At 41.9% G+C, this 12354-nt stretch overlaps 1 protein-coding gene across 5 annotated transcripts in view; it reads left to right on the top strand.

The window, feature by feature from the left end:
• The window catches only part of LOC109905236 (tensin-1), a 346409-nt gene extending 341386 nt beyond the window's left edge, over positions 1 to 5023 (top strand). For all 5 annotated transcript variants that reach the window (XM_031801026.1, XM_031801022.1, XM_031801028.1 and 2 more), the window contains one exon: positions 1761 to 5023. In XM_031801026.1, the coding sequence (XP_031656886.1) occupies positions 1761 to 1902 (142 nt within the window). In that variant the 3' untranslated portion in view covers positions 1903 to 5023. The remainder of the gene's footprint in view (positions 1 to 1760) is intronic.
• The last annotated feature ends 7331 nt before the right edge of the window (positions 5024 to 12354 follow it).

Below are 12354 nucleotides of genomic sequence, written 5' to 3'. Positions count from 1 at the left end.
ATACAGGGGGTACCGGTACAGACTCAATGTGGAGGCTATATACAGGGGGTACCGGTACAGAGTCAATGTGGAGGCTATATACAGGGGGTACCGGTACAGAGTCAATGTGGAGGCTATATACAGGGGGTACTGGTACAGAGTCAATGTGGAGGCTATATACAGGGGGTACCGGTACAGACTCAATGTGGAGGCTATATACAGGGGGTACCGGTACAGACTCAATGTGGAGGCTATATACAGGGGGTACCGGTACAGAGTCAATGTGGAGGCTATATACAGGGGGTACCGGTACAGAGTCAATGTGGAGGCTATATACAGGGGGTACCGGTACAGACTCAATGTGTGGGGGCACCAGTTAGTCGGGGTAATTGAGGTAAGATGTACATATAGGTAGAGTTATTAAAGTGACTATGCATAGATAATAACAGAGATTAGCTGAAGCGTAGAAGAGAGGGGGTAGTCCTAGTGTATTTTTGTCTGTACTGTTTATAGATTGCCCAACCTTACATTGACTGACAGTTGAGTGCAGAACCACTGAAGAAAGTGAAGCAACTTAGCTTGATACTTTCAGCAACTGGTCCAAGGATGGACCGGTTAGAACTAAGGTTAGTTAGATCTGATTTCAAATCAGTTGTTTAGCTTGACCACAATGGTTCTTTGGGGGGGGGGACTATTCACTTAGACAGACTTATCATCAGTTCCTGACCTGCCTCTAATACATTGGCCCATGTGATTTCAATTAGTACTCTCCTCCATCCTAAATCAAATAAAAGGCGATATTTAGTAGCTCAGACATCAAACCAGGGAAAAGAAGAAGGGATGAAAGCTCCCCACCAATGATTCAGAGGAAGAATAGATGGATGGAGAGATGACTGGGCTGGAGATAAAAGAGTGTCCCTTTAGCCAACAAAACCCAGTGTTGGCAGTCACGAGTTTAGAATTTACAGCATGTCATGGTTTGGGGTTTTAAACTCAGGGATCAAAGTGCCTATGAATTTACCGTTATGAGACTTAGGGCTCAATTATATAAACTCATATGGTCTAACAGGCAAAAGAGTAAATCAAGTAGACAAAATATCATTATAATTACTGTGAAATATTTATCATTACAGCCAGGGCAAAAAAAAGTTTACAAAAAATGCTCCAACCAAATGCTAATAAATAGTGTGAACGTTTTCCCCAAAGTTAGTTTCAGGCCCTGGTTACAGAATGAAGAAAGGCTTCTATTCAATCCATATCCTTAACGTTCATTGCTATAGCGCGATTGAAATCTAAAGGCAATATTCACCTGTTCTCGGAAACTGCATTCTCTGTAAACTCTGCATATGTCGGCTCAGTCAGAGATGTAGCCGAACTTCGCCGATTTGAATTGAATTGAGCCTTAAATATTTCCAAATGTTAACAGTGGCATGGAGCACCCCCTAGAGACTAAACATGGAACAATAGAGATGGAACACAAACAATTTAGCAGAACAATATCCCTTCATGGATACAGTAAAGCATCAATGATAATGGATGTGTTTGGGTGAACCAGCTCAAGTGATGAGTAACCTTGCCTAAGACCTGAAGTAATATGCTTTAGCTCAGCGGGCTAAAACAGTCTTGTAGCATGAAAACAACCATGGTTCAAACCTCCCATTTGGTCACACACACACACAGACACACACACTTTTCATCTCTGATATGATTTCCTACAGATGAATTTGACCAGTTAGAACAAGCCTACAAACGACATTGACAGCATCCCTTCCCTTTTCCAGGTTTTTTGGGTTTGTGGCTCGGAAGCAAGGAAGCACAACTGACAACGTCAGTCACCTCTTTGCCGAGATGGACCCCGATCAGCCCGCCAGCGCCATCGTCAACTTTGTCTCCAAGGTGATGAGCGGCTCGCAGAAACGATGAGCTGACCTTTTGGCGACCCTTGGCTGTTAGTTTTTTGGGGTTGTTGTTATTTTGAACTACGGAGGGAATATATTTCCTTTTTTTTAGTTTGTATTCTAAGTTTAATCTTAGGTTTCACCTCTTTCCTTCTGATCTCGTCTTTTACCTGTGTGTGTGTGTGTGTGTGTGTGTGTGTGTGTGTGTGTGTGTGTGTGTGTGTGTGTGTGTCTGTATTTCTTCTTGGAAGGACTCCTTCGTGGCGCGAAGTAGGGGGGATAGAGGAAGTGCAGTTTGTGGGGTGTGGCTGTGTAAGCTGTTGAATGTTGGCTATGGGAGGCCATTGTGATCTCTCTAGCAGGGCAGCACAAGAACAGGAAGAGGAAATCATGTCAGTGATGATGTCAGTGAGTGTGATGCTTGAAAAAGAGAAGAAGTAGTAAAGTTGTGTGATGTAAAGAAGGGTGTGAAGCTGTCGGGTTTTGGACTGTTCAACCAAAGATTTTTAAAAAGCAGCAATGTCACTGAAGGTATGTTTGAGAGAATATTTGGTTAAAAAAAAAAAATGTCTTCTTTATCAAAACATTTACATTTTATGTTCTTTCCATATACAAGTAAATACTGTATTTATTTTATTCCTAAAAAGTTTGCATCTTTGCTTTCTTCGCAAACCGTATTCAAGTACGTTTTTGCATGCTGGCGAGTTTAATCATTGTAAATATCACAGAGTGTTCTCTTGGTAGGGCGTGGGTGACTAAAAATGTTGTTGGAATTCTTTTAGAGCTTACTGTAGAGAAAGAAAATAAAGAAAAAAGCACAGTTGTTCTCTTCAGAACAACAGAAAACATCTGACTTCAGAACATCTGTATTGGTCTCCTCCGACTTCCACTGTTCTCTTCAGAACCACAGCACACATCTGACTTCCACTGTTTTCTTCAGAACAACAGAACACATCTGACTTCCACTGTTTTCTTCAGAACAACAGAACACATCTGACTTCCACTGTTTTCTTCAGAACAACAGAACACATCTGACTTCCACTGTTTTCTTCAGAACAACAGAACACATCTGACTTCCACTGTTCTCTTCAGAACATCTGTATTGGTCTCTTCCAACTTCCACTGTTCTCTTCAGAACAACATAACACATCAGCTGTTCTCTTCAGAACAACAGAACACATCTGTATTGGTCTCCTCTGACTTCCACCATTCTTTTCCCCTCTTCTTTTGAATGGTTGAAGGATGGAGGATAGATAGAAGCTTGTCCAGTTTGGTCCAACTATTCACCTACACAGGGATATTAGAGCCCTGTAATGACGCTGGGAGCTGGCGTCTGCTGTTACCCTTCTAGACCAGCCTGCAATGCACCCCTCTATGGATACATTTGGTTTTGGCTGATTGGTTCCCCTTTGTGTGTCTACCATTGCCTATCATAAGTGCCACTCCTCTCCGCTGTGCATGTATAAGCATCATGGAAGGTCAGAGTTCACTGCTGATTTTTGAAGAGCGGACGGGCATCGAGAGTCCAGGTTGCTACGACTAAAGCATCTCTCTCTTCTCCTTCGGAACATTAAAATGATTCTACCCCTGCAACCGTCCCAGTAAAGATTGAGAGAGTCCACTATCTTTACAGATCAGCCTATCAAACGTGTAACACCCACATCATACCCACAAGTAAGCTATATACATATACATATATAGATATATATATATATATAAAAAACATGTTTATTTTTTTGCTCTGTCACTCTTATATAATAAATTGACATATATAGTCCAACCATAAAGATTACTGAGTGTCGAAAAAATATTATTCTGTACTTTGGCTAAGATTTATAAATCATGAGACTGAACTACATCAAAATAAATGGTGTGAAGTGTATGTATTTTAAAGCTTTGCTTTAAAACAATTCACTGCATTACTTTGTTTATGTTATGAGTCTTTGTATAAAGCATCCTTTGGTATGGGGGAGAAAGAGCGTCTAGCAAAGTTCTTTGTTGCAAAATTGTGCCAACATTTAAAAAAACATGTCAAAATAAACCTGCCTAAAATGGAATGGCCAGAGTTAAGCACTTACACGTCATATGAAATATCAATGCACCTATGTGTAGCTGTGTGTTCACCGCATGTTTGGAGGCCAGATATTCTTTCCGTGACTACTTCCTCTATCTAACATCGCAGGTTTAGTGAAGCACCACCGTATTAAAATCTTAAGCAATTATTCACGTTGTTATGTAGGGCCTACTGCCCTCATGTGGTGAACCAACGTTTGACCACCCATTGTGTTTTTACTCCGGCGTTTTAACTGTGATTTCAATAATGACCTTCAATGGACCAGCGAAACTCAAATGGCTGAGTATATTATTTTCAGAATATGGAAGACAAGTATTATGTCACTTTTTTGGACCATTATGATTTTGTGAATGTCCTCCTTCTTCCTCTCCTCCACCACCAACACCCCCTCCTCCTTCTCCACCTCCTCTTCCTCCTCCTCCTCCTCCACCTCCACCACCAACACCTTCTACTCCTCCTTCTTCTTCTCCTTCTCCTCCTCCTTCTTCTCCTCTTAATAACTCAATTGGATTCTTTTTGGAGCAGATTAGTCGATGGTCAAATCTACTCCAGTGAAAAAAGAGCAAGCATTTACATATGGCATTCTGTCATGTCAAAATACACACTAAATATGTGCTTGTCCACTTCTGTTACGGCTTAATGTTTTGTCTTTAAGCTCCACTGGGTCTTCTTCCATGGCTTCTGTACTCGTTCCAACCGTTCATTCCTCTTCAATGAGAATCCCTCCATTTTAAATGAATTGTATTTATTATTTTGATGAGTCTCCACTACTGTAAAACTATATGTGTCGAAAAGCATGGTTGATTCTGCATTTTTCTATGAGAAACGTGTGAGAAATGCTTGTCGGGTCAATCCCCCTCTACCACAAATTGAATGTCAGTCTCACGTTATTTAGCGTGTAAGAAGTCTCTTCTGATGTACATGTGGCCACTTTGAGGAAATAGCCTTAGAATGTGTGCATGAATGTGCTGCGATGCCTGTACAGAAGTGTATGTATTTTCATTTGCTTACTGTATGGCTTTTGTTTCTGAGAAGAAAAAAAACATATTAAAAGTAAATTGTGTTTTCTGTTGTTGGAAAACTTTGTTTATTCAGTTTTACATACAATCACAAACACAATATTTACAATATAAATAACATACTCAACAACAACAAAAAACAGACAAAATAACACAACTATAAAGATACCATACTTTAGACAAGTTAAACCACACTGGGCAGAAGGTTAGGTTAAAGGTTAAAGGAGCAATCTGTAGTTAATACAGGACAAAGTGGACACACCGCCATTGTTCCTGTAAACAGCCAAGGGATGAGGGTGGAGAAATGCAACCACTCTCACATTCACAGACAGTCATGGCCACAAAGACCATCCACTGGACCAAAATAAAAGTTTACTATGTTGTTTATTACATTTACTTTGTTAACAAACAACAGAGAAAAACACGTTTCTGATTTGGCAAGAGGTATAAGGCATCCACAAGTTACATTCTTCAATAATCACTTGATATTTTAAGTACAGTGCATTTGGGAATTATTCAGACCCCTCTCTACATTCTGTTACGTTACAGCCTTATTCTAAAATGTATTACATATTTTTTTCCGCTCATCAATCTACATACAATACCTCATAATGAAAAGCAAAAACAAAAATGTAAAAAATGTTGGCGAATGTATTTATTTTTTTAAACTTTGAGACTCGAAATTGAGCTGAGGTGCATCCTGTTTCCGTTGATCATCCTTGAGATGTTTGTACAACTGGAGTCCACCTGGGTTAAATTCAATTGATTGGACATTATTTGGAAAGGCACACACCTGTCTACATAAGGTAGAGTGGCCAGACAGAAGTCCACTCCTGGGAAAATAGGCAGATGACAGCCTGTTTGGAGTTTGCCATATGGCACCTAAAGGAATTTTAGGCCGTGATAACAAAATGCTCTGCTCTGATGAAACTAAGATTGAATGCCAAGGACAATGCAGGAGTGAAAGACAATGCAGGAGAGTCTGGACTTGAACCCGATCGAACATCTCTGGAGAGTCCTGAAAATAGCTGTGCTGCGACACTCACCATCCAACCTGACAGAGGTTGAGAGCATCTGTAGAGAAGAATGGGAGAAACTCCCCAAATGCAGGAGTGCCAAGCTTGTAGCATCATACCTAAGAAGACTCAAAAGACAGTAATGACTGCCACAGGTGCGTCAACAAAGTGATGACTAAAGGGTCTGAATACTTATGTAAATGTGATATTTCAGTTCTTTGTTTTTAATACATTTGCAAACATTTCTAAACGTATATAATCGATCAAATTAAAGAAGGGATGATCTGTGTTCAATACAGGAGCAAAACAAACGGACGGTACTTTTCTGGTTATGCTCCTCTATCTAAAGGTATCGTTCTATCGTTCTGAGCTATGGTACTTCATTACACAAAGGAAAAACCTCAACCAATTTCTACAAACTGGTGACATCCAGTGGAAGCGGTAGGAACTGCAGGAAAGTTTATTAGAATTCTGGATTCCCCATGAAAGCATATTGAAGAGACAGTGACTTAAAAAAAATAAATCTGAATGGTTTGTCCTCGGGGTTTCGCCTGCTAAATAAGTTCTGTTATACTGACAGACATGATTCAAACAGTTTTAGAAACTTTAGAGTGTTTTCTATCCAATACTAATAATAATATGCTGGGACAGAGTAGGAGGCAGTTCAGTTTGGGCACACTATTTATCCAAAAGTGAAAATGCTGCCCCCTACCCCAAACAGGTTAACCAGATGATTCCTGGATGGTAGCTACCATCTGATTCCTGGATGGTAGTTACCATATGATTCCTTGATGGTAGATACCGGCTGATTCCTGGATGGTAGTGACCATCTCATTCCTGGATGGTAGTGACCATCTCATTCCTGGATGGTAGTTACAATCTGATTCCTGGATGGTAGTTACAATCTGATTACTGGATGGCAGTTACCAGCTGATTCCTGGATGGTAGTTACCAGCTGATTACTGGATGGCAGTTAAGCAATGATTCCTGGATGGTAGTTACCAGCTGATTACTGGATGGCAGTTACCGGCTGATTACTGGATGGCAGTTACCAGCTGATTACTGGATGGCAGTTACCAGCTGATTACTGGATGGCAGTTACCAGCTGATTACTGGATGGCAGTTACCAGCTGATTACTGGATGGCAGTTACCAGCTGATTACTGGATGGCAGTTACCGGCTGATTCCTGGATGGTAGTTACCAGCTGATTCCTGGATGGCAGTTACCGGCTGATTACTGGATGGTAGTTACCAGCTGATTCCTGGATGGCAGTTACCGGCTGATTCCTGGATGGTAGTTACCAGCTGATTCCTGGATGGCAGTTACCGGCTGATTCCTGGATGGTAGTTACCAGCTGATTACTGGATGGCAGTTACCGGCTGATTCCTGGATGGTAGTTACCAGCTGATTACTGGATGGCAGTTACCGGCTGATTCCTGGATGGTAGTTACCAGCTGATTACTGGATGGCAGTTAAGCAATGATTCCTCGATTGCACTTACCATTTGATTCCTGAATGGTAGGGTTATGTAAGCCTGTAGGAAGAGGGAACACAACACCCTTCTACAACTCAACTCCCCGTGGAGTGAAAGATAAATGGTTCTGTAGGTGCGGGTAAGGATGACAAAGGCAGGAAATGTACCGTTTATTGGGAATTTATTTATTCCTTCACACGGTAATTTGGGGAAAAGGGGCTGGACGGAACCAAAGCAAAGAAAGTAAAGGTTAAAGAGCCTCCTCTCCTACCTTACCTGCCTACCCACTACTTACAAAATCTTTTAGCACCACCTGGTGCGCTAACAAAAATACAGGGGGTGGTCCGCCCAGGTCTTACCTAGTGTGCATAGACAGTAAATGCTATGGATAATGTATGCCCGCAGGCCTCTTGCTTGAGCACTCCCTAGGTGCCTTCCCCTTCCCCCCTGGGAACAAATTAAACAGAATAATCCAAACATAAGTAAAACATTTCAAGATTCAATAACACTGCGTCATATTGGCACACACATACTTCAGATCAACGACTACAACAATACTTAACAAAAACCTGCCTCTGAGCAACAACCAACACAGCACATCACCATCAACTCTCTCTGAGCAACAACCAACACAGGACATATCAATCAGCCTTTGTCTCCTACAAAGGAACACTGGCTTTTAAAGCTGGAGAAGGAGTCTGTAATTACAGACAGCTGTATCCTTTGATGAGAGGGCGGGGTCAGCTCCAATCTGCCATGGGGCCGACCAATCAGCTGCTTGAGGGAATCCAGGAAGCCATTTCCTGAAATACCTTCACACAAATCCACAACACAGAAACTGGGGAATGTAACACACCCACCCAAAAAACATGCAAACGTACAGTTTGGAATAACAAAACCCAACACGTATCCCCAGTTACCAAATCTGTGATAGAGAGTCGGCAACCACATTCGCCGAACCCTTCACATAGTTTATCTTTAGATTGTATCCTTGTACAATCAGAGCTCACGGCATAAGGTGGCGGTTTTTGCTACAAAAACGCCAAATAATGATGGTCCGTGAAGACCAGTATAGGCAAGGCACTGGAGCCCACATATACCTCAAAAAACCTTAAGGCTAGCAATGAAGTCAGCGTCTCTTGTTCAATGGTGGAGTACCTTGCCTGACACGAGTTGAACTTACAGGGGAAGAAACTGACGGGCCGATCCACTCCATCTTCATCTTCCTGCAAGAGAACCACACCCACCCCCACTATACTAGCGTCTACCTCATATTTAAAAGGTTTGTCAAAGTTGGGGGCTGCAAGCACTGGGGCACTACCAAAGTAGCGCTTTGGCGGACTCTAAAGCATAGTTGCAATCCTGGGACCACTTATATGGTACTTTGGGACTAAGCAGAGGTGTTGGGGGAGCTACTACCGTCAAAATATTGTTCAGACTTTGTAACTGCATTTATGCAACAATACTCCGTACATAAGTGGGACATACACGGAGAACTCCAGGAGCTGTTACTGGGTTTTGCCATGTCATTCTGTAATAATAAGCTACCTCACTTCTCATTACTTCCCTTCTCTTAGCATTAACCCGGTACGGATGCTGACGTATAGGAGCAGCGTTCCCCACATCCACATCATGTTCTAAGATGGACGTGCGACTTGGAACGTCCTGAAACACATTGAGAAAACTATCAATAGGATAAGATCATTAGTTTGATCTTTATCCAAATGTTCCATTTGAGAGCATCTCCGAAGTACATAAGTGTTTACACTGCTGTAACGTATGGCGTAACTCCAACCAATCCTCCTTATCCTCTTCTAGGTCCCAGTCAGGCTTCAGCACCAATGCAGCCACACTAGAGACGGCGGGCTGGACCTGCTTACATGAGGAGCTGTCTGGAGAGTCACATATATAGTATGGTTTCAGCATGTTTACATGACACACATGGGAAGAACACCTACGATCTGGGGTCTTTACCACATAATTGGTGTCACTGAGTTTCTTTTCCACAAAATATGTCTCAGAAAAACGTGCCGAAAGAGATTAGCCAGGGATTGGCAACAAAATTAAAACTTGATCCCTGGTGTTTTTGAGATGAGGAGATACTTTTGGGCTAACGTACATGCAGCGTACAGTCTCTCCTGCATCTTACTGACATAATCCAACACATTTTTAAGGGCGCTACTGGGTGTAGGAGATAGGATAAGCACCTTCAAAACCTTTAACGGACCCCGTGGGGTGTGTCCAAACACAAGATCAGCAGGGCTGAACCCTAAGGACTCTTGTATTGTTTCCCTGATAGCAAATAGGACAAAGGGCACCACCTCATCCCAATCGGGAACTAGTATCCATGCAATACTTGCGTAGCATCGCCTTTAGCGTCTGATGCCAGCCCCTTGACTCTCGGGATGATACAGACTGGAGACATGATGGGAAATACACAGCATCTTTAACACATTTGAGAACAGTTTTGACATAAAGTTGGTTCCCTGATCAGTTTGGATGACTTTAGGGAGTCCAAACGTAGAGAAGAACTTCACTAGTGCCTTCACCACAGTCTTAGCCGTTATAGTCCAGAGAGGAATAGCCTCTGGGTACCGAGTCTCACTGCACATTATTGTTAGTAAGAACTGGTTACCTGACCTGGTTTTGGGCAACAGACCTACACAATCGATTATCACTCGTTCAAACGGTTACCGCACCACAGGAATCGGGCAGGAATCGCTTTCCCAGTGAGTTGACATACATTACATGTTTTACAAAATTGGACAACGTCAGACTTGAAACCTGTCCAGAAAAAATTACGAAGGACACGGTTATAAGTCTTCGTGATCCCCAAATGTCCGGACCACGCCTGGTTATGGGCGAGTGACAGCACCTGCTGTCGGAACGGTCTAGGAACAACCACTTGACACACTTTACTCCAGTCATTAATTGTGTCATGAGATGCCCATTTCCACATCAAAACTCCTGCTTCCATAAAGTAAGCGTTCTCCTTAGTTTTAGCTTCCTCAGTGGAAATTACCGAAGCAAAACACTTGAGAAGACTGGTGTTTCCTTTTTGATATTCAATCACCTTCTCAGGGGTGACAGACAAAAGAATGTTATGTAATTGGGGAGTGATTTCGCTCTCCCCAGCCTTAGTTTTTATGGGGGTAAAAACTGTCGGCCTTGCAGAAGGAATTCTCAGTGCATTGTCTTCTACCTCAACATTCTCAAAAATTGAACTAGGTAAATCCAACACATCTCCCAGCTTGCAAGATTGTGCCCTCGTTAACACATGAGCAGGAAAAACATGGGGAAATGCTTGAACCAATTTATCATCTGCAGTTTTGATTTCTGGATTGTCTACTACCTCTAACACAGGAGTAACGTTACCACCAGCAATATCGTTCCCTAGTAGCAATGTGACTCATTTTACTGGCAGTGTAGATATTACACCAACACGGAAATGTCCTGATACCAAGTCTGACACTAAGTGGACCCAGTGTAATGGTACAGGTACGTTTTTTGTCTCTATACCCTGTAATATGACATGCAAGCCACAATACGTTTCAGGAGACTAGGGTAAAGCATCAGTAACGATTACTGACTGTGCCGCCCCAGTGTCTCGTAAGATTTGTATGGGCTTTTGATCAGCTTGTTCTCCAGTTAACTTCTTCGATATAGGGGGCGCTCTTTTAATTTTGGGATTAAAAAACGTTCCGGTTTTAAACAAGATATTTTGTCACTGAAAAGATGCTCGACTATGCATATAATTGACAGCTTTGGAAAGAAAACACTCTGACGTTTCCAAAACTGCAAAGATATTATCTGTGAGTGCCACAGAACTGATGCTACAGGCGAAACCAAGATGACATTTCAAACAGGAAATGCCCAGATTTTGAAGGCGCTGTGTTCCAATGTCTCCTTATATGACTGTGAATGCACCAGGAATGAGCTTACACTTTCTGTCGTTTCCCCAAGGTGTCTGCATCATTGTGACGTATTTGTAGGCATATCATTGGAAGATTGACCATAAGAGACTACATTTACCAGGTGCTCGCTTGGTGTCCTCCGTCGAAATTATTGCGTAATCTCCAGCTGCGTGTATTTTTCCACTTGGTTCAGAGGAGAAACCAAACTGCCACAAATGATTTATCATCGAATAGATATGTGAAAAACACCTTGAGGATTGATTCTAAACAACGTTTGCCATGTTTCTGTCGATATTATGGAGTTAATTTGGAAAAAAGTTTGGCGTTGTAATGACTGAATTTTCAGGTTTTTTTCTTTTCAAACGTGATGAACAAAACGGAGCGATTTCTCCTACACAAATAATCTTTTTGGAAAAACTGAACATTTGCTATCTAACTGAGAGTCTCCTCATTGAAAACATCCGAAGTTCTTCAAAGGTAAATGGTTTTATTTGAATGCTTTTCTTGTTTTTCTGAAAATGTTGCCTGCTGAATGCTAGGCTTAATGCTATGCTAGCTATCAATACTCTTACACAAATGCTTGTGTAGCTATGGTTGAAAAGCATATTTTGAAAATCTGAGATGACAGTGTTGTTAACAAAAGGCTAAGCTTGTGAGTGAATATATTTCTTTCATTTCATTTGCGATTTTCATGAATAGTTAATGTTGCGTTATGGTAATGAGCTTGAGGCTATGATTACGCTCCCGGATACGGGATTGCTCGACGCAAGAAGTTAAGGAAACACAACCGGCAGAGATAAACGGAGCCTAGACAGGATCCGTTTTCCCAAATGCTGAACCAATAACTCGATCCAACGGACAAGCCAAAGACACATTTTAATTTAGGGGATGGTGGCAGGGACTGTTTCGGTTTATTTTTCAATACCGGGCAGTCCGCAATCACGTGAACCTTTTGGTGACAGTAAAAACATTCACGGAT

This window comes from Oncorhynchus kisutch, linkage group LG2 (genome assembly GCF_002021735.2).
Source record: "Oncorhynchus kisutch isolate 150728-3 linkage group LG2, Okis_V2, whole genome shotgun sequence".
NCBI classification, from domain to species: domain Eukaryota; kingdom Metazoa; phylum Chordata; class Actinopteri; order Salmoniformes; family Salmonidae; genus Oncorhynchus; species Oncorhynchus kisutch.
This window is presented reverse-complemented; position numbering and strand designations above follow the sequence as displayed.